General features: G+C 38.2%; 1 protein-coding gene across 1 annotated transcript in view; it reads left to right on the plus strand.

Moving 5' to 3' along the window:
* LOC129043472 (histone-arginine methyltransferase CARM1-like) overlaps positions 1 to 24342 on the plus strand; it is a 322921-nt gene that overhangs the window by 93593 nt on the left and 204986 nt on the right. The window contains 1 exon segment of the mRNA XM_063650130.1: positions 22081 to 22206. Within this exon segment, the coding sequence (XP_063506200.1) occupies positions 22081 to 22206 (126 nt within the window).

A 24342-nucleotide genomic window follows, 5' to 3' on the forward strand; every position in this document is an offset into this window, starting at 1 on the left:
ACAGGTACTTCACTTGTAAAGTGAGAATTAGAGTAATACCTACCTCAGGGTTGTTGGGAAGATTAGGTATTCATGCATATAAAGGTCTTAGAACAGTGCCAGACAAATAATAAATGTGAGCATCATCATTATCATGACTACTTTTGTTGAATCTGGAGTAGCCCTATATTATCATACTGTACTATTGTTTTATTTATCTTATCATTAGTAAAACCATAGTTATGGAAAAGTTAAATCATACTACCAAGGAAATAAAGTGAGTAAGTGCTCTAACCCAGATGCAAAGCTGTGTTTTCTCCATTTTGCCTCAATATTCCTAATGGGACTTAAGCTTTATTTTGGGATTATCTTTGTCAAGTTTTATTATTGTATTACATTGGCTTTGTAAATGATTTAGGATACATTCCATCTTTTCCTTTGCTCTGAAGCAGTTTAAATAGAAGAGAAACTACCTCTTCCTCAAATGTTTGATAAAATATTGTTTGTGAAACCATCTAGCTTCAAAATTTTCTTGGAGAAAATTCTATAGAGTCTTTCAATTTTTTCCTCAGAACCCAGCCAAAAAGTCCTGATTTACACTCAGGGAACCAACCTGTAGGGAATGTGTGTTGTGTGTAAGGCATTGAGGTGGGGGCTGCTGACAAAAGGCCATGAATAAGGCATCTGAAGGAGCTTATCAACTAAGAGGGTGATAAGACTGGTTCAGAAATAGAAGATAACAATGTATGGCAAGAAATGAATGTAGTGAAAGCTATGCTTAATTCCTGGTGAGGTGATACTCATGGGCCAGAGTGATTCTCTACCTTTCAAGGTAGGGCTTAAAATGGGCTTTTAAGAGTAGCTAAGATTAAATAGAAAGGGAGATGTTTATACCTACTTATAAACAAAACACCCCTTTGAAAACAGGATCCTAGAACTCATATACTGAGAAATTTGAAGTATCTTTCTTTGTCTTCTTCCCACACTGACATTTTTTTTCTTTTCTTTTCTTTTCTTTTCTTTTTTAACTTATCAAGGGAGGAGATACATAACGCAGAGCAGTGGGAACAAGACTTTGAAGCAACACAGACTGGGGTGAGCTGACACAGAGACTTAATAACCTAGGGTGCTAGGTTTCCATATGTAGAATGGGCATAAAAAGCCCCACCTCATAATGTAGCTGTGAGGCACAAATGAGGTAAAGGATTTGAAAACACTCAACACAGGCAGTTAGCTGCTCAGTTCTCCTAGATTTCTTCATGTTACTATGAGCAATTGTTGTCAATCAAAATAGAAACATTAACTGTGGTAAATCAAAACCTTTTAAAATCCCTGCTCCAATCTCCCTATGCAGACCGATGTTTTAAGACTCATTACTCCATCTGCAAACCACACGGAACCACTTATTCCTGGACCTGTCACATTCATTTGTGATACATTTATTCACTAGCCTATTATATAGACTGTTTCCCCATCTTCCTTATATTTCCTTTCTACTTGGCAAGCTCTTACATTTCTTCCAAGGCTCAGATTCAATGTAATGTCTCCTACGAGGAATCTTCCAGGCAAAATTCATTGCTTGTTTTTCTGAGGTACCATAGCATTTTGAATACACCTCTTCTCCTTGCACTGTGCACTCTTTCAAGGCTGTGGCTACAGTTTATTTATTTTTGCACCTTTCCTTAGTGCCAGTCGACAGTGTCTGGCTTATATCAGATGCTCATAGATGTTAGTTGCATGTGCCTGTAAGAGTGAATCCCCAAATCAAGGCTTGCAGATGTCTGCTTTCACCATATCTACTGTGGGGCAAAAACCAAAATGAATTTCTAGAACAGCTCTTGACTGTGAAGTTATTTTATGTCTTTTCATTGGCAGCTCCCACTTTTTTTGTTAGTATAGCTGGTGAATCTACATCAAAGCAACTGTCCTTGAGTGGGTGACTACAAGAGGATAGTTAATAATTTCTAAAACCACAAGGAGAAATCTGTTGATCTGACAAAAACTCTACTCAGACAAGATGTAGACTCTACAATACTTGGTTATCTTAAAGAGACTTTCACGATGAAACTACATTTACATTTGAGAGAGGCAGCATTTCAGGAAAAGTAGAAAGAATTTTACATTCCTATGGAGAAATACACTTTTTCTAGATATATTATTATAATGGGGAAACATTTTTTATACACCAATAGATCCAAACCACTTGCCAGTGTTAAAAAGTCAATTAAAAATACCAAGTTTTTGATATTTTGTTATCTGTAATGCTCTTTTATTCTTTTTGTTTCTAATGTGGTTTAGGAAGCTAACAAGGCTTCAGTGACTGTGTTGATTCACCTGTTTAATTCAATGAGCATTTAAAAATTATAATCTATGTGCTCAAAACAGTAGATACGTATTTGATAAGAAAGAGTTGGGATTGTAAAAAGAAAAAGAACTATTACTCCTTTTCCTGGAAGTGCTAGCAACAATGGACTCTCTGACACCTCATTGCTTTTCTGCCTTGAATTGCAGGGGAGTTGAAGAATTGCCAAGATGGGAGTTGTAAGTAAATTCGAGGGAGTAGTAGGCTCCTAGAGAAGTTGTTAGAGGCATGGCACACTATTGCACTTAATACAGAATGAAAAGTTACTTACTTCTGATTTGAAAATATTGCTCATAGAGGTGTTTAAAATTTCAGTGTGAACAGGGCAACTAAAGTCAATAATACTTTAAATGTACATTTTAAAATAACTCAAAGAGTATAACTGGATTGCTTGTAACACAAAGAATAAATACTTCAGGGGATGGATTCTCCATTCTCCATGATGTGATTATTGCTTGTTGCATGCCTGTATCAAAGTATCTCATGTATACCATAAATATACACACCTACCTTGAACCCATAAAAATTGTTGAAAATTAACATATAACAAACAAACAAAATTTGACAGGAGTCAGTGCCTTTTTCAGACCCAGGAGTCAAAGCCCTGTAAAAATAAATAAACAAGTAAAATAAAATTTCTGTGTGGTGTCAGCTTCAGCATTTATTTCTTTTTCTTCTTTTTGCTTTGGTTATGTGTAGAGGGAAGGATGTGGAAGAAAGGAAGGAATGGTTAGGAAAAAATCTTAAGGCTGGCCTGGAGGCTAGAAAGATGAGCATAGCTTGCCTTTTTATTTTGTTTTCTATGCTGAATAGGCCATGTGCATCTGAACTGGAGTGATGCTGATGTGGTTCCAGTCAACTAAACAATTCTGGGTCCTTTTTGTGTACCAGGTCCTGCAGGGGAATCAAAGATGAGGAGGACTCAATTCCTGCCCTTGGGCAGACCAATGTCTTACAAAATGTATAAGACGGGAGTACAAATGGGAGAATAAAATAAGTGCTGTAAGAGAGGTGCAATGTGCTGTTGGTTTAGTGGAGTGAGGGAGATAACACATGCCAGTTGGGTGCAATCAAGAACAGTTCCATGGAGATGGTGGCATTTAAAATGGACATTGAGAAGTTAGGTAGAATTTTCATTGGCAGAAAGGGAGTCTTATGTATCACTTCAGAAGTCCATTCTGCCCAGTTCATATCCCTACCACTACCATAATTATAAGTGCTTCTTGGAGAGCAGCTAGTAGTTGTTTTGTCTAGAATACGGCATGTTAAGGGGGAAGGGAGTTGGCTGGGCAGAAGCAGAAAAGGTGGCAGGTGGGGGTCATGGGTTACAATTCTAGGCACGAGAGATTGTACTTTAATATTCAGTGGGGACCTTTGAATGTTTGAGGACAGCATTTCTGTGATTGCACCTGTGCTGCGTTAATTGCAGTCTGGCAGTTTGGGGTAGGAAGATTTCATTTGCAATGGCAGGAGCAGATAGCAGTGGAGAGACTATCGTGGTTGTCCGGTTGAGATGCAGTCAGACCACAGAATGGACAACGTCAAGGGATTCAAGCAAAATGTTCTTAGACTTGGCACCAAAAGCACAATCCAAAAAGAGAAAAATTGTTAAGTTGAACCTTATCAAAATTAAAAACTTTAGGTCTGTAAAAGATTTTGTTAAAAAGAATGAAAAGATAAGGTACAGAATGGGTGAAAACATTTGCAAGCCATATACCAGACAAAGGGCTAGTATCTAGGCTATGTGAAGAATTCTTAAAACTCAACAGGAAAAAACAAACAATCCAATTTGAAAATGGGTAAAAGACATGAACAGACATTCACCAGAGAGGATATACAGGTGACAAATAGCCATATGAAAAGATGCTCTGCATTGTAAGTCATCAGGGAAATGCAAATTAAACCCACAATGAGATATCACTATACAACTATCAGGATGTCTAAAATAAAAAAACAGTGACAACACCAAATGTTTCTGAGAATGTGGAGAAATTGGATCATTCATTCATTCATTCCCATTGCTGATGGGCATGTTTTGTGGCACAGTCACAATGGAAAACAATTTGGTGGTTTCTTATAAAACTGTAAGTGTGGTTACCACACAACCCAGCAATTGCACCCTCAGGTTTTTATCCCAGGAAAATGAAAACTTATGTTCACACAAACTTGTACATAAATGTTCACAGCAATTTTATTAGTATTAGCCCAAAATGGAAATGACCCAGATAAATGGTTCAGCATTTGAATGATTCCACAAACTGTGGTAAATCCACATCATGGAATACTACTCAGAAATAAAAAGGAATGAAATATTGATACATACAACAACTTGACTGAATCTCCAGGGAACTTTGATATGTGAAAAAAAGCCAATACTAAAAGGTTATTTACTATATAATTCCACTTATATAACGTTTTTGAAATGATCAATTTTTAGAAATAGAGAATAGATTAGTGGTTGACAGAGGTTACAGAAGTAGGGTGGGGTGGGAAGGAGGTGGTTTAGTTATAAACGGACAACATAAAGGATACTTGTGAGTATCTTGACTGTTGCAGTGAATGCACAGATTTACACATGTGATAAAATACACACATACACATAGAGGCATGCATATATGATTACAAGTAAAACTGAAGACATTTGAATAAGATTGGTGGATTGTATAAATGTCAATAATCTGATTGTGATAGTATACTAAATGTTATCATTGCAAAATGCTAAATATTACTATTCCAAGACATTATCATTTGAGGAAGCTAGGTGGTATGTACACAGTAACTTCATATTTCTTTGGTACAGCTGCATATAAACCTACTGATCTCAATAACATTTTCAATTAAAGTGTAAATGCAAGTGGACTAAAGTTTTGATAGAATATTTTTTCCTCCAAATAGTAGAGGCTTTCATATAACACCTAGATTGGATTTGGTCATAGTGTAGATCTAGTAAATGTTAAAGGGAAGACATCATTCTGCATGACAAATGAACGGAAGTGGCCCTGAGATAGAAACTAGCACTGGCTGACCCTCATTCTGGTCCGGCAATACATGGGTATTAACAATACATGTGTATTAACCAAGGGAAGTAATTTTATATCTTTGAGGCTCAGTTTCTCCATTTGTAAAATTGGGCTAGGTTGTCTGTAAGGGTCAAGTAGAGCTTTGACATTCCAGGATGGTAGGGCATATCTGGGACATCTTTTCTCTGTACCATACTCCAGCCAGCATCTGCCTGGGCAGCTTCTCTTTTTCTTTTTTAGCCATTTCACCAGCACCCTTCCTCTGTTCTCAAGCCCTTATCTTTGTTTAACAAGTAACCTCTTACTTTTCTTCCCTGTTGTCCATCAGTCTTCTTCCCTTGCATAAGGTATTAAGGCATTAACCTACTAGAAAGGAGCTTATGTTTTAGACACAAAAGGTTCTTAAAGAGTGGAAAGTCCTAAAAATGAATTTTAAATGTTAGAATTTTCAGGTAGAATTTCAGAATCCAGTTGAGCATAATCATTTTGGCAGGGGGTGTCTTCCAAGCTGCACCTATCTTTTGTGATCTTAGACAAGTTATACAAATGTATGTGAGACTCAGTTTCTTTATCTGTGACATGGAGCTATTATGACTTACCTTCCATAAACTGTTTATATTATGTTCCCTTTATGGTATCTGTGACACAGAGGCATGCAAAAAAACAAAATGCTTGCAATTCCTTCTGCTTCTCTCAAGTGACTCTCAAATAATAGAGTGTCTGACATGATTGGCTTTGCTAACTTGATGTTCAGTTATAATGACATCACTTTTATTTTTCCACTTAATCATTGTGAGGCTCTTTTTAACCACATTAAGTAAACAGTTTCCTCAATGTCTCTCTCACTTTTCATCTAAGAACTTCAAGGTTTTACTTATTATGAGGGGCCAACCCTACTTTGGCCAACCCTACTTTCAAGCATGAGAAAGCCAAAGGGCCTGATTCAAAATTGGTCATTCACCAATTTTGACTGTCATTGCTACCAGTACAAGTGCTGTTGCTTTTGAAAGCTGATACCCCACAGTCTCGCCTGCCTTTATCCAATTGTTATTGTTACCTGCAGTGGCAGACGGACTACCAAGCTGTTTTGTGCAGATGTTGAGACTGACGACCCCACATACACCAAGAGGCTATGCAAAGGTTTATCGCTTATGTAATTTAGATCTCTGACAAGAGCAGGGCAGACCTCTCAAGCAGTTCTGAATGGCTTGAAAGAAAGCAAGGAAAGGAGACTGGCCTAGGTTTTTATTATGGTCAGGAGGTGGGACCAGGGTGGAAGTTCCTGCACATGGGCAGGGGATTGCCTATTTGAATCAGGAGGGATAATCTAGGCTTTCTTATCAGTTTACCTAGATGTGGGGCACAAGAGGCAGATGGAGGGGTGGGGCTTAGAAGCTGTCAGCTGACAAATATCAAAAACTGAAGATCCCTCATTTCCGCATGGCTATGCAGGGAATCTCTATGTGTGCACACTCAAAGTGATAACTCATTGGCTCGCACTCAGCTGCTCAGTACTATGCCTGGGTATCAGACATAAAGAAGCTTCCAGATTCAGCCAAACTGTGCCAGAATCAGAATACCACCAAACCCCACAATCTGCTATTGAACCCATGCCCCTGGTCCAGACTCTCCCTTTCCTCATGGTGAATTTCTCATTGGGGAATTCACTGGCTTTTCCTGTCAAAGGAATCTGCCCACCTTGGACCAGCAAATCATTATGGTAATATAGCATTTCAAAAAGAATAGAGTCTGGGGGTTCAAGGCTTTTCTCTTCAAAATGCATCTTGACCTCTATGCAAACGCATCCAGTTAGTTCTCTACCTTCCCTCCCTACACTTGTTAAGAATGTGGCCTCTGGAGTGAAGCTTCCTGGGTTTAAATCATGGATCCACTAGCAGCTGTGTAATCCCAGGCTGGGAGATTAATCTCTGGATACTTCAGATCCGCAGTTTATAAAAAAATGGAGTAACATTTCCCATTTCAGAGGGTTTTCAGGATTACATGAGATTATGTACATGAAGTGTCTTGCACTGTGTTTAGCATAAAGTAAGCACTAAGTAGATGTTATTTATTATTAATTTAAATTGTTTTTTCAAAATAATACTTACATGTAATTAAAAATCAAATAGGACTTTAGAGCTTATAATGAAAAATGGAAGTTCCTAGAACCATCACTACTCCTGAGTTCACTCCCTAGAGGCAACCATTTTTAGCTAAACTAGCTGTTTTCTTTTTTTCTAGTGTTGACTCCATTTTCTAAAGAATATGATGATATTTGTTGATTTATCAGTGTTGGACATTCCCTAATGACTCTGGTGGGTGAAAATTCAACACCCTCACAGTATCCTCATAGCCTCACCTCTCTTCCTGCCCCTTTCCAGTATGGTTTTATTGTAATATTCATGCACTTATGCAGATATCCTTCATTGCAGCTGCGAAATTTCCTATCTTGCAAACATTTTTGTTTAAAGCTTCCACCTGTGACATGGCTGTCATCAGGATACTTTCCACTACTCATTCCTCATACTGGATATTAGAGAAAAAACTTCTCTCTATTTTTTCCACTTACTTCTCTGTATTGGTTATTATTACTGGGATGTTCTCCAGTAGTTTCCTAATAAAAGGTTCTTAGGAGGTAAACCATTTGAATTATTTTATGCCTGGAAATGTATTATCCTACCTTTGCATGATTGATTGGCTGATTAGGTATAGAAAATTATTTTACCCTACGATTTTAAAGAAATTCTTCAATTTACCTCAAGCCTCCAGGGTCACTATAGAAGTCTGCTGTCACTCTATTTCACTTCTTTCATCTGTGCCCTATTTTCTTTTTTCTTTCTCTGGAGGCTTTTAGGATTTTAATTTTATCCCTGATGCTCTGAACTTCACAACAATTTGCCTTGGTATATGTAATTTTTCATTTACTGATCTAGATACTTGAGGAATCTTTATCATATGGAGACATGTGTCCTTGATTTCTGAAAAATTCCTGGTTTCTTTGCTAAATTCTTCCCCTTTGCTTTGTCTGTTCATTCATTCATTCAGAATGAATGAACTTCTATTGGTTGAACAGTGGAACATCAAAAGTAAGTCTTTAATATTCTTCTCTTTTCTCTCATCTTTTTTTCATCATTTTTCTTCTTGTTCTATTACATTTTAGGTGATTTTCTTGACTTACCATTTAATTTTTCTATTGAATGTTTATTTCAGCTACATTTAAAAATTCACTGTTTTTCTTGTGCTTTGTTCCTTTTTCATAGCATTCTATTGGTAGTTTATTAACACAATATTTTTTCCTGATTTCTTAGCTTCTAAAATGCTACCTGACACTTAGCAGGTGCTTAATAAACAACTGTTGAATGAAAAAGGCTTCTATATTAATTATATTAAATTTTTTCTACTGTTTTCTGTTTGATCTCTGTCTCCTTGAAGTTCTGTTTCTGTTTTTGCTTTTCATTTTAGAGGCTTTCCTCAAAGAGGTAATATACTTTGGTTGATCATTCATTTTGATGTGAGGTTCTAAGAAGCAGTTTTGAAGTTTTGATTATTGGTATGACTTCTAGGCTTCACTGTAGGGTAATCTGGTGTCTAGCTGCCTGTACCAGATTTTTACTGCTGCTTAACAAACTACCCCAATCTTAGTGGCTTAAAATGATAACGCAATATTAGCTCACAGTTTCAGTAGGTCAGAAGTCTAGCAAAATGTAGCTGAATTCTCTGCAGGGTTTCAGAAGGCCGAATTCAAAGTGCTGGCTGGATTGAGCTCTAGTCTGGAGGTTCTGAGAAAAAGAAATCTGCTTCCCAGCTCATCTTGTGCTTAGCTGAATTCAGTTCCTTGTGGTTGTAAGACTGAAGTTCCATTTCCTTTCTGGGTGTTAGCTGGGGTTGCTGTCACCATCTAAAGGCCACCCACATTCCTTGTTCCCTCTGTCTTCAAGCCTGAAACATGCTGAATTCTTCTTATACTTGAAATCTCTGACTTCCTGTATTTAACCTATAGACTCAGATTTAAAGGACTCATGAATTTACCTCAGACTCACCTAAATAATCTCCCAAACCAGACCAATAACAAAACCAAACAGCCATTTCAGTACTCGTAATTGGTGGCGATATTATTAGTATCTGTATTTTGAGATTGACATATGCTCTTTAAAAGCCCTCTTTCCATCTCTTGTGGTAATCTTATATTTGGCTCAACGACTTGTCTCAACTCTAAAACCTCTTCCAAATCTTTCTTTTCTGGTTTATTTTTCCATTCTCTTCATTTCTCCTCTGCTATTAACTTTTGGCCCCTTTCAATCCATTTTCAGTTTTTCTTCACTATCATCACTTCAGCAAAAAAACAAACAAAAAAACCTAAAATCTAATCTTAGAAACAAAGTTCTGCTTACTAGGTAGAGGAGTGAAAGAAGTTGTGAATATGCAATTTATTGCTCTTTTTGTTGCCTCTTATAAAAAACTGTGTAATATGATTAGTATTGATAGCTAATTTCAATATTAGGAATTTGGGGAGTTGAATCATGCATTATGGAAGTTTCTTTCTTTTTGGATTATGGAACAAATCTTTCTTTTCATTCATTTTCTGTGGTTGTTTTTTAAAAATAATAACTGCACAGTTATCTATATACTCCATCTGTATAGGTACTGCCTATGTAATTATTTTTAGTTACCCATTTCTAGGAAATACAGTCCTTAGGTAGACTAACTTCCTGTTTCTAGATAGGGAAATATTAAGATGGTCACTTAGCATAGAGTTTGCATCTATACCATGTTATTAGGTAATGAGTTCTGTTCTGTTTTGTATAATAATTTATGAATAAAAATATTTTGTAGAACCCCTGTTCTAGACTTTGCCTGATATATAATATTCTTGGTCAACTAGTGTTGTAGTTTTCCTATGAAGATTGGACTTTTGCATTTGTATAGGCTGAAAGGAAAGGGGTATATATTTAAAAAGTAGAGAAATGTTGGTTAAGAGAAGCAAAGACAATACTCTTGACCTTACCCCGTGGCATTTTCTGTGGTTACTCGTCTGCACTTGTAAAATGAGTGAATCCTGGATTTCTTGGTGTGCCTTTGGAAGTTTTGTCAGATGAGGCTGAGGGAGAGGGTAGAGTAAGGGGTCTGGAGTCACCATGGTTATAATTTTCTTTGAGAGACCTCTGGGCAAATGTGATTTTTCATCAAGGCTCTGGGCTTTCCTGAAGCTGACTAAGTTCTGTGCACATGGACTTTTTCTGCTTGTTCCTTTGCTGCTACTTGGCAGCTCAGGCCTTGCCCTTTGAAGAAGTAGCAGAGTGCTGCTGATGGAAGCACAGTTCAAAAGTAAAATGATAGTAAATACACAGAGGCAGTCAGCCAATTGGGCCACCAAAAAGATGAAATGAGATGATTGTGAAAGGGAGTCAGAGTGTTCTGCAAATGTAGTTATTCATCGTTATTCATACTAGTAGCAGCAATAATAAAGTCATAGAAAGATAGTTGCCCTGAGCCTCAGCCTAAGGCACTTGGGAGAGAGTCCCCACCACTTCATTCTCCATCAGGGTTGTGGAATTTCTTGTTGTTGGATTTATGTGTGTTCTGCAATAATTTTTAAGTCATATTTCATTTTTCTAATGTAAATTTTTTACACTAAAGAATATGCATTTCTCATTTGATAATATATTTTCCCCTAAAATAGCTGCACTTTAATCTTGATTCCATTAGTTAACAGAAATCATTTAGAATGTTTGTTTTATGTATTAACCTGGTTAGTACAGGACAGGAAAAAATATATAACACAAGAAGTTATACAATTAGCAAAAAGACATGGGAAGGGGTTCGTTCTTATGGATGATAAAAAATGGGAATTAGGCCAGGCATGGTGGCTCACACTTGTATTCCCAGTACTTTGAGAGGTTGGGGTTGGCCGATCATTTGAGCCCAGGAGTTGGAGAGCAGCCTGGGCAACATGGTGAAACCCCATCTCTGCCAAAAAAAAAAAAAAAAAAAAATACAAAAACAATTAGCCGGGCAGGGCGATGTGTGCCTATAGTCCCAGCTACTCAGGAGGCTGAGGTGGGAGGATGGCTTCAGCACAGGAATGGGAGGTGCAGTGAGCTGTTATCCTGCTACCACACTTCAGAATAATAGTAATATTGGATGCAGTAATTCCTTAATAAATATGTTTAAGTGAAGTACCAATGAATATCTAATAAATGAAAAAATTAAAAGAATGAGACTGGTGAAATACACTAAATGGTAGTTTGTTTTTTGTTTGATTGCTTTTTACCAAATAAAAATAGTTTTCTCATTTTTTTTCTGATTATAAAAATAAGTAGTCACCTAGAAATGTCAAACAAGGCAGAACTGTATAGAGGGAAAAATTAAAATGACCCCAAATCCCTCCATCAAGAGGGAACCACTGTTGACATTTTGGTCAGTATCTTTTTTATTATTACTATTATACTTTAAGTTCTGGGGTACATGTGCAGAACGTGCAGGTTTGTTACATAGGCAAACACGTGCCACGGTGGTTTGCTGCACCCATCAACCCGTCATCTACATTAGGTATTTCTCCTAATGATATCCCTCCTCTAGTCCCCCACCCCCGACAGGCCCCAGTGTGTGATATTCCCCTCCCTGTGTCCATGTGTTTTCACTGTTCAAGTCCCACTTCGGTGAGTATCTTTTTAAACAGCTTTCTTTTCTTTTCTTTTTTTCCTTTTCAAGACAGAGTCTCGCTCTGTCGCCCAGGCTGGAGTTCAATCAATGGCTCGATCTCGGCTCACTGCAACCTCCGCCTCCCGTAATCAAGTGATTTCCTGCCTTAGCCTCCCAAGTAGCTGGGATTACAGGCACCCACCATCATGTCCGGCTAATTTTTGTATTTTTATAGAGACAGGGTTTCGCCATGTTGGCCAGGCTGGTCTTGAACTCCTGATCTCAGGTGATCCGCCCGCCTCGGCCTCCCAAAATGCTGGGATTACAGGTGTGAGCCACGGTGCCTGGCCTTAAACAGCTTTCTGTGAAGATAAACACAAAATTAAATTGTTACTAAGATAGATAAATGCTGTCTGCAACCTGAACATGGAGGTATACTGTATTCGATTTAACCAACTGTGTTAAGTGATGGACTCAGCTTCTTTGAATTTTCTAGCTATAGTAAACAACTCTAAGAACATCCTTGAATATGCATCCATCCACACTTGAAAAAGTACAGCCTGGAAGAAATAATGATAAGTAGAATATCTAGCAAAGAATATATAAATTTTAAATTTTGATTCATAAGGGCAGAATACATTCCAGAAATACAGAAATGTACAGTTCTTCACTGTTTTCTTATATCCTCGCCAACATTTGATATTATCAATATATTTTTAAAATTTTAATGAGATAAAAAGACTTCATATTTAAAATTTATTATTATTACTGAGATTGTTTTTTCACTTTTTTTGCTATTAACATTTTTCTAGTTGCTAATGCCTCTTACTAAATTTTATTCTATTTTTATTTTTACTTTTTTGAGACAGGGTTTCATTCTCCCGCCCAGGCTGGAGGGCAGTGCCGAATCACAGCTCACTGCAGCCTCCACCTCCCAAGGCTCAGGTGATCCTCTCACCTCAGCCCCCACGGGACACTACACTCAGTTACTTTTGTATTTTTAGTAGAGATGGGGTTTCAATGTGTTGCCCAGGCTGGTCTTGAACTCCTGGGCTCGAAAGATCCACCAGCCTTGGTCTCCCAAACTGCTGGGATTACAGGAGTGAGCCACTGCACCCGGCCTCTTACTGACTTTTCAATAGGGATGATTGCTTCTTATTTTTTAGAGCTAATCGCATATTGGGAATATTAAGTCTTTATGTATGTTGAAAATATTTTCCCAGCTTATCACTGTTTTTCGATTTTGTTTAAAGTATTTAAATTTTTTTTACATAAGTATATTTTAAATTTTTGAGTAGTTACTTGTACTTTCTGGATTTTATTTTATTTATTTATTTATTTTTATTGTATTTTATTTTATTATTATTATACTTTAAGTTTTAGGGTACATGTGCACAATGTGCAGGTTAGTTACATATGTATACACGTGCTATGCTGGTGTGCTGCCCCCATTAACTCATCATTTAGCATTAGGTATATCTCGTAATGCTATCCCTCCCCCCTCCCCCCACCCCACAACAGTCCCCAGAGTGTGATGTTCCCCTTCCTGTGTCCATGTGTTCTCATTGTTCAATTCCCACCTATGAGTGAGAACATGCACTGTTTGGTTTTTTGTTCTTGCGATAGTTTACTGAGAATGATAATTTCCAATTTCATCCATGTCCCTAAAAAGGGCATGAACTCATCATTTTTTATGGCTGCATAGTATTCCATGGTGTATATGTGCCACATTTTCTTAATCCAGTCTATCGTTGTTGGACATTTGGGTTGGTTCCAAGTCTTTGCTATTGTGAATAGTGCTGCAATAAACATACGTGTGCATGTCTTTATAGCAGCGTGATTTTTAATGCTTTGGGTATATACCCAGTAACGGGATGGCTGGGTCAAATGGTATTTCTAGTTCTAGATCCCTGAGGAATTGCCACACTGACTTCCACAATGGTTGAACTAGTTTACAGTCCCACCAACAGTGTAACAGTGTTCCTATTTCTCCACATCCTCTCCAGCACCTGTTGTTTCCTGACTTTTTAATGATTGCCATTCTAACTGATGTGAGATGGTATCTCATTGTGGTTTTGATTTGCATTTCTCTGATGGCCAGTGATGGTGAGGATTTTTTCATGTGTTTTTTGGCTGCCTAAATGTCTTGTTTTGAGAAGTGTCTGTTCATGTCCTTCACCCACTTTTTGATGGGGTTGTTTGTTTTTTTCTTGTCAATTTGTTTGAGTTCATTGTAGATTTTGGATGTTAGCCCTTTATCAGATGAGTAGGTTATGAAAATTTTCTCCCATTTTGTAGGTTGCCTGTTGACTCTGATGGTAGTTTCTTTTGCTGTGCAGAAGCTCTTTAGTTTAATGAGATCCCATTTGTCAATTTTGGCTTTTGTTGCCATTGCTTTTGGTGTTTTAGACATGAAGTCCTTGCCCATGCCTATGTCCTGAATGGTAATGTCTAGGTTTTCTTGTAGGGTTTTTATGGTTTTAGGTCTAACGTTTAAGTCTTTAATCCATCTTGAATTAATTTTTGTATAAGGTGTAAGGAAGGGATCCAGTTTCAGCTTTCCACATATAGCTAGCCAGTTTTCCCAGCACCATTTATTAAATAGGGAATCCTTTCCCCATTGCTTGTTTTTCTCAGGTTTGTCAAAGATCAGATAGTTGTAGATATGCAGTGTTATTTCTGAGGGCTCTGTTCTGTTCCATTGATCTATATCTCTGTTTTGGTATCAGTACCATGCTGTTTTGGTTACTGTAGCCTTGTAGTATAGTTTGAAGTCAGGTAGCGTGATGCCTCCAGCTTTGTTCTTTTGCCTTAGGATCGAGTTGGCAATGCGGGCTCTTTTTTGGTTCCATGTGAACTTTAAAGTAGTTTTTTCCAATTCTGTGAAGAAAATCATTGGTAGATTGATGGGGATGGCATTGAATCTATAAATTACCTTGGGCAGTATGGCCATTTTTCACGATATTGATTCTTCCTACTCATGAGCATGGAATGTTCTTCTATTTGTTTGTATCCTATTTTCTTTCATCGAGCAGTGGTTTGTAGTTCTCCTTGAAGAGGTCCTTCACGTCCCTTGTAAGTTGGATTCCTAAGTATTTTATTCTCTTTGAAGCAATTGTGAATGGGAGTTCACTCATGATTTGGCTCTCTGTTTGTCTGTTATTGGTGTACAAGAATGCTTGTGATTTTTGTACATTGCTTTTGTATCCTGAGACTTTGCTGAAGTTGTTTATCAGCTTAAGGAGATTTTGGGCTGAGACAATGGGGTTTTCTAGATATACGGTCATGTCGTCTGCAAACAGGGACAATTTGACTTCCTCTTTTCCTAATTGAATACCCTTGATTTCCTTCTCCTGCCTAATTGCCCTGGCCAGAACTTCCAACACTATGTTGAATAAGAGTGGTGACAGAGGACATCCCTGTCTTGTGGCAGTTTTCAAAGGGAACGCTTCCAGTTTTTGCCCATTCAGTATCATATTGGCTATGGGTTTGTCATAGATAGCTCTTATTATTTTGAGATACATCCCATCAATACCTAATTTATTGAGAGTTTTTAGCATGAAGGGTTGTTGAATTTTGTCAAAGGCCTTTTCTGCATCTATTGAGATAATCATGTGGTTTTTGTCTTTGGTTCCATTTATATGCTGGATTACATTTATTGATTTGTGTATGTTGAACCAGCCTTGCATCCCAGGGATGAAGCCCACTTGATCATGGTGGACAAGCTTTTTGATGTGCTGCTGGATTCAGTTTGCCAGTATTTTATTGAGGATTTTTGCATCAATGTTCATTAAGGATATTGGTCTAAAATTCTCTTTTTTGGTTGTGTCTCTGCCAGGCTTTGGTATCAGGATGATGCTGGCCTCATAAAATGAGTTAGGGAGGATTCCCTCTCTTTCTAGTGATGGGAATAGTTTCAGAAGGAATGGTACCAGTTCTTCCTTGTACCTCTGGTGGAATTCAGCTGTGAATCCATCTGGTCCTGGATTTTTTTTTGTTGGTAAGCTATTGATTATTGCCACAATTTCAGAGCCTGTTATTGGTCTATTCAGAGAGTCAACTTCTTCCTGGTTTAGTCTTGGGAGGGTGTATGTGTCCAGGAATTTATCCATTTCTTCTAGATTTTCTACTTTATTTGCGTAGAGGTGTTTGTAGTATTCTCTGATGGTAGTTTGTATTTCTGTGGGATCGGTGGTGATATCCCCTTTATCATTTTTTATTGCGTCTATTTGATTCTTCTCTCTTTTCTTCTTTATTAGTCTTGCTAGCGGTCTATCAATTTTGTTGATCCTTTCAAAAAACCAGCTCCTGGATTCATTAATTTTTTGAAGGGTTTTTTGTGTTTCTATTTCCCTGAGTTCTTCTCTGATTTTAGTAATTTCTTGCCTTCTTGCTTTTGAATGTGTTGCCTAGCTTTTGAATGTGTTTGCTCTTGCTTTTCTAGTTCTTTTAATTGTGATGTTAGGGTGTCAATTTGGATCTTTCCTGCTTTCTCTTATGGGCATTTAGTGCTATAAATTTCCCTCTACACACTGCTTTGAATGTGTCCCAGAGATTCTGGTATGTTGTGTCTTTGTTCTCATTGGTTTCAAAGAACATCTTTATTTCTGCCTTCATTTCGTTATGTACCCAGTAGTCATTCAGGAGCAGGTTGTTCAGTTTCCATGTAGTTGAGTGGTTTTGAGTGAGTTTTTAAATCTTGAGTTCTAGTTTGATTGCACTGTGGTCTGAGAGATAGTTTGTTATAATTTCTGTTCTTTTACATTTGCTGAGGAGAGCTTTACTTTCAACTATGTGGTCAATTTTGGAATAGGTGTGGTGTGGTGCTGAAAAAAATGTATATTCTGTTGATTTGGGGTAGAGAGTTCTGTAGATGCCTATTAGGTCTGCTTGTTGCAGAGCTGAGTTCAATTCCTGGGTATCCTTGTTAACTTTCTGTCTTGTTGATCTGTCTAATGTTGACAGTGGGGTATTAAAGTCTCCCATTATTATTGTGTGGGAGTCTAAGTCTCTTTGTAGGTCACTCAGGACTTGCTTTATGAATCTGGGTGCTCCTGTATTGGGTACATAGGCATTTAGGATAGTCAGCTCTTCTTGTTGAATTGATCCCTTTACCATTATGTAATGGCCTTCTTTGTCTCTTTTGATCTTTGTTGGTTTAAAGTCTGTTTTATCAGAGGCTAGGATTGCAAACCCTGCCTTTTTTTGTTTTCCATTTGCTTGGTATATCTTCCTCCATCCTTTTATTTTGAGCCTATGTGTGTCTCTGCACATGAGATGGGTTTCCTGAATACAGCACACTGATGGGTCTTGACTCTTTATCCAATTTGCCAGTCTGTGTCTTTTAATTGGAGCATTTAGTCCATTTACATTTAAAGTTAATATTGTTATGTGTGAATTTGATCCTGTCATTATGATGTGAGCTGGTTATTTTGCTCGTTAGTTGATGTAAAGACCATCCTAGCCTCGATGGTCTTTACAATTTGGCATGATTTTGCAGTGGCTGCTACCAGTTGTTCCTTTCCATGTTTAGTGCTTCCTTCAGGAGCTCTTTTAGGGCAGGCCTGGTGGTGACAAAATCTCTCAGCATTTGCTTGTCTGTAAAGTATTTTATTTCTCCTTCACTTATGAAGCTTAGTTTGGCAGGATATGAAATTCTGGGTTGAAAATTCTTTTCTTTAAGAATGTTGAATATTGGCCCCCACTCTCTTCTGGCTTGTAGAGTTTCTGCCAAGAGATCCACTGTTAGTCTGATGGGCTTCCCTTTGTGGGTAACCTGACCTTGCTCTCTGGCTGCCCTTAACATTTTTTCCTTCGTTTCAACTTTGGTGAATCTGACAATTATGTGTCTTGGAGTTGCTCTTCTCGAGGAGTATCTTTGTGGTATTCTCTGTATTTCCTGAATCTGAATGTTGGCCTGCCTTGCTAGATTGGGGAAGTTCTCTTTGATAATATCCTGCAGAGTGTTTTCCAACTTGGTTCCATTCTCCCCGTCACTTTCAGGTACACCAATCAGATGTAGATTTCGTCTTTTCACATAGTCCCATATTTCTTGGAGGCTTTGTTCATTTCTTTTTATTCTTTTTTCTCTAAACTTCCCTTCTCGCTTCATTTCATTCATTTCATCTTCCATCACTGATACTCTTTCTTCCAGTTGATCGCATCAGCTCCTGAGGCTTCTGCATTCTTCACGTAGTTCTCGAGCCTTGGCTTTCAGCTCCATCAGCTCCTTTAAGCACTTCTCTGTATTGGTTATTCTAGTTATACATTCGTCTAAATTTTTTTCAGAGTTTTTAACTTCTTTGCCTTTGGTTTGAATTTCCTCCCGTAGCTCGGAGTAGTTTGATCGTCTGAAGCCTTCTTCTCTCAACTCATCAAAGTCATTCTCCATCCAGCTTTGTTCCATTGCTTGTGAGGAACTGCGTTCCTTTGGAGGAGGAGAGACGCTCTGCTTTTTAGAGTTTCCAGTTTTTCTGCTCTGTTTTTTCCCCATCTTTGTGGTTTTATTTACTTTTGGTCTTTCATGATGGTGATGTATAGATGGGTTTTTGGTGTGGATGTCCTTTCTGTTTGTGAGTTTTCCTTCTAACAGACAGGACCCTCAGCTGCAGGTCTGTTGGAGTTTGCTAGAAGTCCACTCCAGACCCTGTTTGCCTGGGTATCAGCAGCGGTGGCTGCACAACAGTGGATTTTCGTGAACCGCGAATGCTGCTTACGTTCCTCTGGAAGTTTTGTCTCAGAGGAGTACCCGGCCGTGTGAGGTGTCAGTCTGCCACTACTTGGGGGGTGCCTCCCAGTTAGGCTGCTTGGGGGTCAGGGCTCAGGGACCCACTTGAGGAGTCAGTCTGCCCATTCTCACGTCTCCAGCTGCGTGCTGGGAGAACCACTGCTCTCTTCAAAGCTGTCAGACAGGGACATTTAAGTCTGCAGAGGTTACTGCTGTCTTTTTGTTTGTCTGTGCCCTGCCCCTAGAGGTGGAGCCTACAGAGGCAGGCAGGCCTCCTTGAGCTGTGGTGGGTTCCACCCAGTTCAAGCTTCCTAGTTGCTTTGTTTACCAAAGCGAGCCTGGGCAATGGCGGGCGCCCCTCCCCTAGCCTCGCTGCCGCCTTGCAGTTTGATCTCAGACTGTTGTGCTAGCAATCAGCGATACTCCGTGGGCGTAGCACCCTCCGAGCCAGGTGCGGGATATAATCTCCTGGTGCGCCGTTTTTTTAAGCCCGTTGGAAAAGCGCAGTATTAGGGTGGGAGTGACCCGATTTTCCAGGTGCCGTCTGTCACCCCTTTCTTTGACTAGAAAAGGGAACTCCCTGACCCCTTGCTCTTCCCGAGTGAGGCAATGCCTCACCCTGCTTCGGCTCTCACATGGTGCACTGCACCCACTGTCCTGCGCCCACTGTCTGGCACTCCCTAGTGAGATGAACCCGGTACCTCAGATGGAAATGCAGAAATCACCCGTCTTCTGCGTCGCTCATGCTGGGAGCTGTAGACTGGAGCTGTTCCTATTCGGCCATCTTGGCTCTAGCCCTTTCTGGATTTTATGGCATGCTTGAAAATACCTTCTCCACCCATATTTTAACAGAGGATAGGGAGAGGTGAAAAAAGAGAATAATATATAGACAGACATTTTACAATTTATAAAAATAGGGAAAAAAACTCAGTTTATATTTTAATCAAATCACAACAAAACAAACAACTACAAACCAAAAATTCTGAGCATTTCTGGATAAAGAAAATTGAACCAGATAAATTTTGAAGGTTTTTATCTCTTCTGGGATGGTGCCAATACCTGGAGAAATGCTTTTACTGATTCAACAAGTATCTGTTAATTATCAGGCACTGTGCTTTAGTTTTGACAGAAAAAAAGGTACTGATTCTGAAAATAAAGTAAAATTACTACTGCCAGCAAAGAGCTTACAGACTACAATAGTCATGTATGTACAAGGCACAGTAGGAGCCTAGAACCCTCCTCCCTTCTTTATCTTATTCTACTTCTAAACCATAGGAGGAACAGTTGGCAAAATGCTAAAAATTCTAATTTCTTGAAAAATATTTCTTATGATTTCAAGAGAACATACTTAGAAGAGCCCCAAAGTCCCTTCTTCTGCATCTGCATCCACAGTTACTTCCCTGAGAGGAGGCAATGTTGCCTTTGAGACATTAACTGGGCTGTAATACCTAAACCTATAATCATGTTTGACGCCAGGAAAATGTTTTCAAAACTCTGCACTGTTTAACCAGCCAAGACATTTTGTGAAAAATATTTGTGAATGATTTCATCAAGAGATACTCATTCACTTGAAGTAACAGATGAAAGCATTTGAAAATATTTGGTCATCTTAACTCTGTGTATGTGAGTATGTGTGTGTTGAGTGTGTGTGCATGAAGGTGCATATGCTCATGTGTAGCAGTAGAATTTTACATATAATTATGTTTTGAAGTTAATACAGTTTCTGTATTTGATTTTATAAGAAAGAATGAAAGGACTTAAGAATCTATCTTGGCAGCCAGGTGCGGTGGCTCATGCCTATAATCCCAGCACTTTGGGAGGCCAAGGCAGGTGGATCACCTGGGGTCAGGAGTTTGAGACCAGCCTGGCCAACATGGAGAAACCCTGTCTCTACTGAAAATACAAAAAAATTAGCTGGGTGGAGTGGCGCATGCCTGTAATCCCAGCTACTTGGGAGACCGAGGCAGGAGAATCGCTTGAACCTGGGAGGTGGAGGTTGTGGTGAGCCAAGATCGTACCACCGCACTGCAGCCTGGGCAACAAGAGCAAAACTCTGTCTCAAAAAAAAAAAAAAAAAAAAAGAGAGAATCTATCTTAAAAATGGATGAAATAATAATAATCCCTTATTATTTTAATAGTTGTTTAGAAATTATTTTACCTTTATTATTCAGTCTTCACCAAAGCCTATGAAATAAGCACCAATATTTTCATTTTACATGATTGATTAAAAAATATGACTCAGTGTGATTAGGTAATTGAAGTTCCTGTTTGCTTTCTAAGAGTAAAGCCCCAAGTTCATTGCTGTTTCCACCACACTACATCACACTATGCTAAAGGCCTGTCTAACCTGTAAAAGGAGGTTTAGCAAGTTAGTTCTCGGCTATCTAAGCTCCGTCTTTATCATGATTTCGTTGGCACATTGTGGTAGAAGGAACATGAACTTTGGAGTCAAATACCGTTCAGTTTAGCCTAAAGCTGCCTCCTTGTAAATTCAGCCTAAAGGTTTCTCTGGACATAGTGAATTGTAACGTAATGGGATGTGTGAACAGACTGTAATCTACTCTTGTACCAATCACCAAGTTTCAGCCAATCACAGGCAACCAACTATTCAGATAAGACCAAAGCCAGGCTCGAATCAATCCAGCTGTTGCTGCACCTCACTTCATTCCTTTCTCTGTACATCACTTTGCTGTTTTCTGTCAGTAAATCCTACCCGACCACATCACAGAGCCACAGTGGCTCTGAACCTATTCTAGTTTGGGAATTGTCTGATTCATGAAGGATTCTTTGCTTAATTAAACACTGTTGAATTTAATTTGTTTAAAGTTTTTCTTTTAACAATACCTAGGTTTGAATTCCAGTTCTGCCACTTACTAGCTGTGCGTATTTGGGCCTAAACTCTCTGCCTTGCCTTCACTAGGAACTTTGGCAATGATAACACAATGGAGATTTGTTGTGATAGCTCTGGCAAATAACAGGTGATCGAGAATATCTTCGAGACATAGACTGAACTCTCCTGGGATGCTGTCAAGAGACACACAATTGACTTGGGTAATGTAAGAATTGTGGGCAATGGGGCCCTGGACATATAGGCAAGAGCCAATAAATAGGAGTCAGTGTTGAGCTTTGCACTGATCCACATGCAGAGAATTGGTATTTGGCCATGATTAGATTTTTCTCATCTCTGATTCTCATATTCAGATATGTCTAGGAGGCATTATATCAAGAAGACGGAAGTGGAATCTTGGAAACATGAGAGAAAAGTAGGAATGACACTTGTGAATACTTTTTACAAAGGCCAAAATGAGTTTATCTAATTCCTTTTTTTGTTGTTTTTTTACTCTTTGTAGCCAATGGCGTCTGTGTCTTTAAATGCTTACTCAACAGAGACATTGAATGTTGCTGTGTGGGGAAGGAGTCCATCTTGATTACTCTGGGGTACAGCAGTGCTTTACTGAAGTTTGAGTCTCATGCTGGTAAGTTTTGTGCCTCTCCAGACCTCCTGTCTTATCCAAAGAAGAATCTCCTGATGGGCTCACTTTCAGTGGTTACTGAACATGCTTTCAAAGCATGTTTCCTGATACCAGTCAATTCTCATGCATTGATGAAATGATTTTAAGCTGTTCTTGGTACTTACTTGATACCATAGCTAGAGAAAAATCAATCTTTTCCTAAAGTATGAGAATGTTTTTATTCTTAGCCCTCCTTTTGGTCTTCCTTTATCCTAAGCTGCAGGAGAGACCACCAAAGGTTGTCCAGATCTTCACCACTGTTGTCAATTCTCCTTGAAGATGAGGTTGTTTGCAGAAATGTGACTTTCAATTTGAGTGTTGGTCAGAATGATTTCATCCTGTTTTTGTCTTTGAATCATTTACTGAACATTTTTAGACTCTGGACAATAAAAATCAAGCAACAGAGAAGTAAGTTAAACTGTAACTAGAAGTATTTTAAGAAAGTACTGAACCACCCTCTGAAAGATTTCCAGCCTGATAAAGAAAATTAGAACTAACAGTGCCTTGGGTCAGCCTTGGATGGTTGAGTGTCATTTCTTTAACTTAGATATAAGTTGTTCCATCTCACATATGGTGTTAATCCACATACAGTGTAAAATGCTAGCAATGGTATAGATTCTTCTCTGGTTAACTGAAATATCCAAAGCTCTTTTATTGTTAACTACCTTGGGATAAAGAAGTTAAACTGATTTCTAAACTGACTCTGGAGTCAGCCAGAGTGAAGAACTTTCTTTATCGTATATCTATCCATACATCTATCTCTCTATCCATCAATCTACCTTATCTTTAATCATGAATTTCAGAGTAAATTTTAATAGTCAGCATGTTTCACCCCCATATATTTCAACGTGCATATCATTAATTAGAATTCAAAATTTTTTGATGATTTTTATTTGTTTCTATTGAGGTTAAATTTACGAATTGTCCATTGACGTACACAAATCTTAAGATACTATTGTTCCTGAAAATTACCTCATGCCCTTTCGCAGTCATTCCCCACTGCCATTTTGCCAGGGGTAATCATCACTGTTCTGATATATTTCCCACCATAGAGTAGCTTTGTCTTTTCTAGAACTTCCTATAAATGAAATAATTCAATATATACTCTCTTTATTAAGGTCACTCAGCATAGTGTTTTCAGGCTCGTCTATGTTGTTACAAGTATTACCAATTTGTTCATTTTTCTTGCTAAGTAATAGTCACAATTTGTTTATTCTCATGTTGATGGATATTGAGGCTGTTTCCAGATTTTGGCTATTATGAATATGGCTGCTATAAATATTCTCATTCCAATATATTTCTATACATATTTTTTTCATTTCTCGGGTCAAAAATCTAAGAGTAAAATTCCTGGGTCATAGAGTAAGTGCATGATGAGTTTTATAGGAAATAGCCAGAATTTTTTTCCAAAGTGGTTATAGCATTTTACACTCCCAGCAACAAATAATGAATGAGAGTTCTGGTTGTTCCACATTCTTGCTAACATTTGGTCTTGCATGAGCTATGAGTTATATCTCATTACAGTTTCAATTTCCATTTTCCTGATGTCTAATGATGTTAAGCAGTTTTTCATGTGCTTATGAATTCAAATTGTTTGCCTGTTACTAATTGGTTGTGTGTCCATAGAGTAATTGTTCTGTATATATCCAGGATACCACGCTTGTATCAGATATGTAATTTATGGATGCTTTGTAGTTGCTTATTCATTACCATAATGTTGCCTTATGTTGAGCAGAAGTTTTAAAATTTGAAGTCTAATTAATCATTCTTCTTCTTTGTTTATTGCTCTCTGTGTCCTAAGAACGCTTTGCTACTTTCAGTACTGAATGATTTGTCCTATATTTTCTTCTAGAAGTTTCCTAGCTTTAGCTTTTATATTTTAGCTATGTAATGCATCTAAATTATTTTTCATATGATATGAAGTATGAGGCCAAGAATTATTTTTAGTTCATACAGATATCCCACTATTCTAATAATGTTTACTGAAAAGACATTTTCAAGTCAAATGACCATATAAAAGTCTTGAACACTTTATTCTGTTCCTTTGATTATCCTTATACCAATATCACATTGTCTGGATTACCTTCAAAGTAACTCTTG

This window comes from Pongo pygmaeus, chromosome 13 (genome assembly GCF_028885625.2).
Source record: "Pongo pygmaeus isolate AG05252 chromosome 13, NHGRI_mPonPyg2-v2.0_pri, whole genome shotgun sequence".
NCBI lineage: Eukaryota > Metazoa > Chordata > Mammalia > Primates > Hominidae > Pongo > Pongo pygmaeus.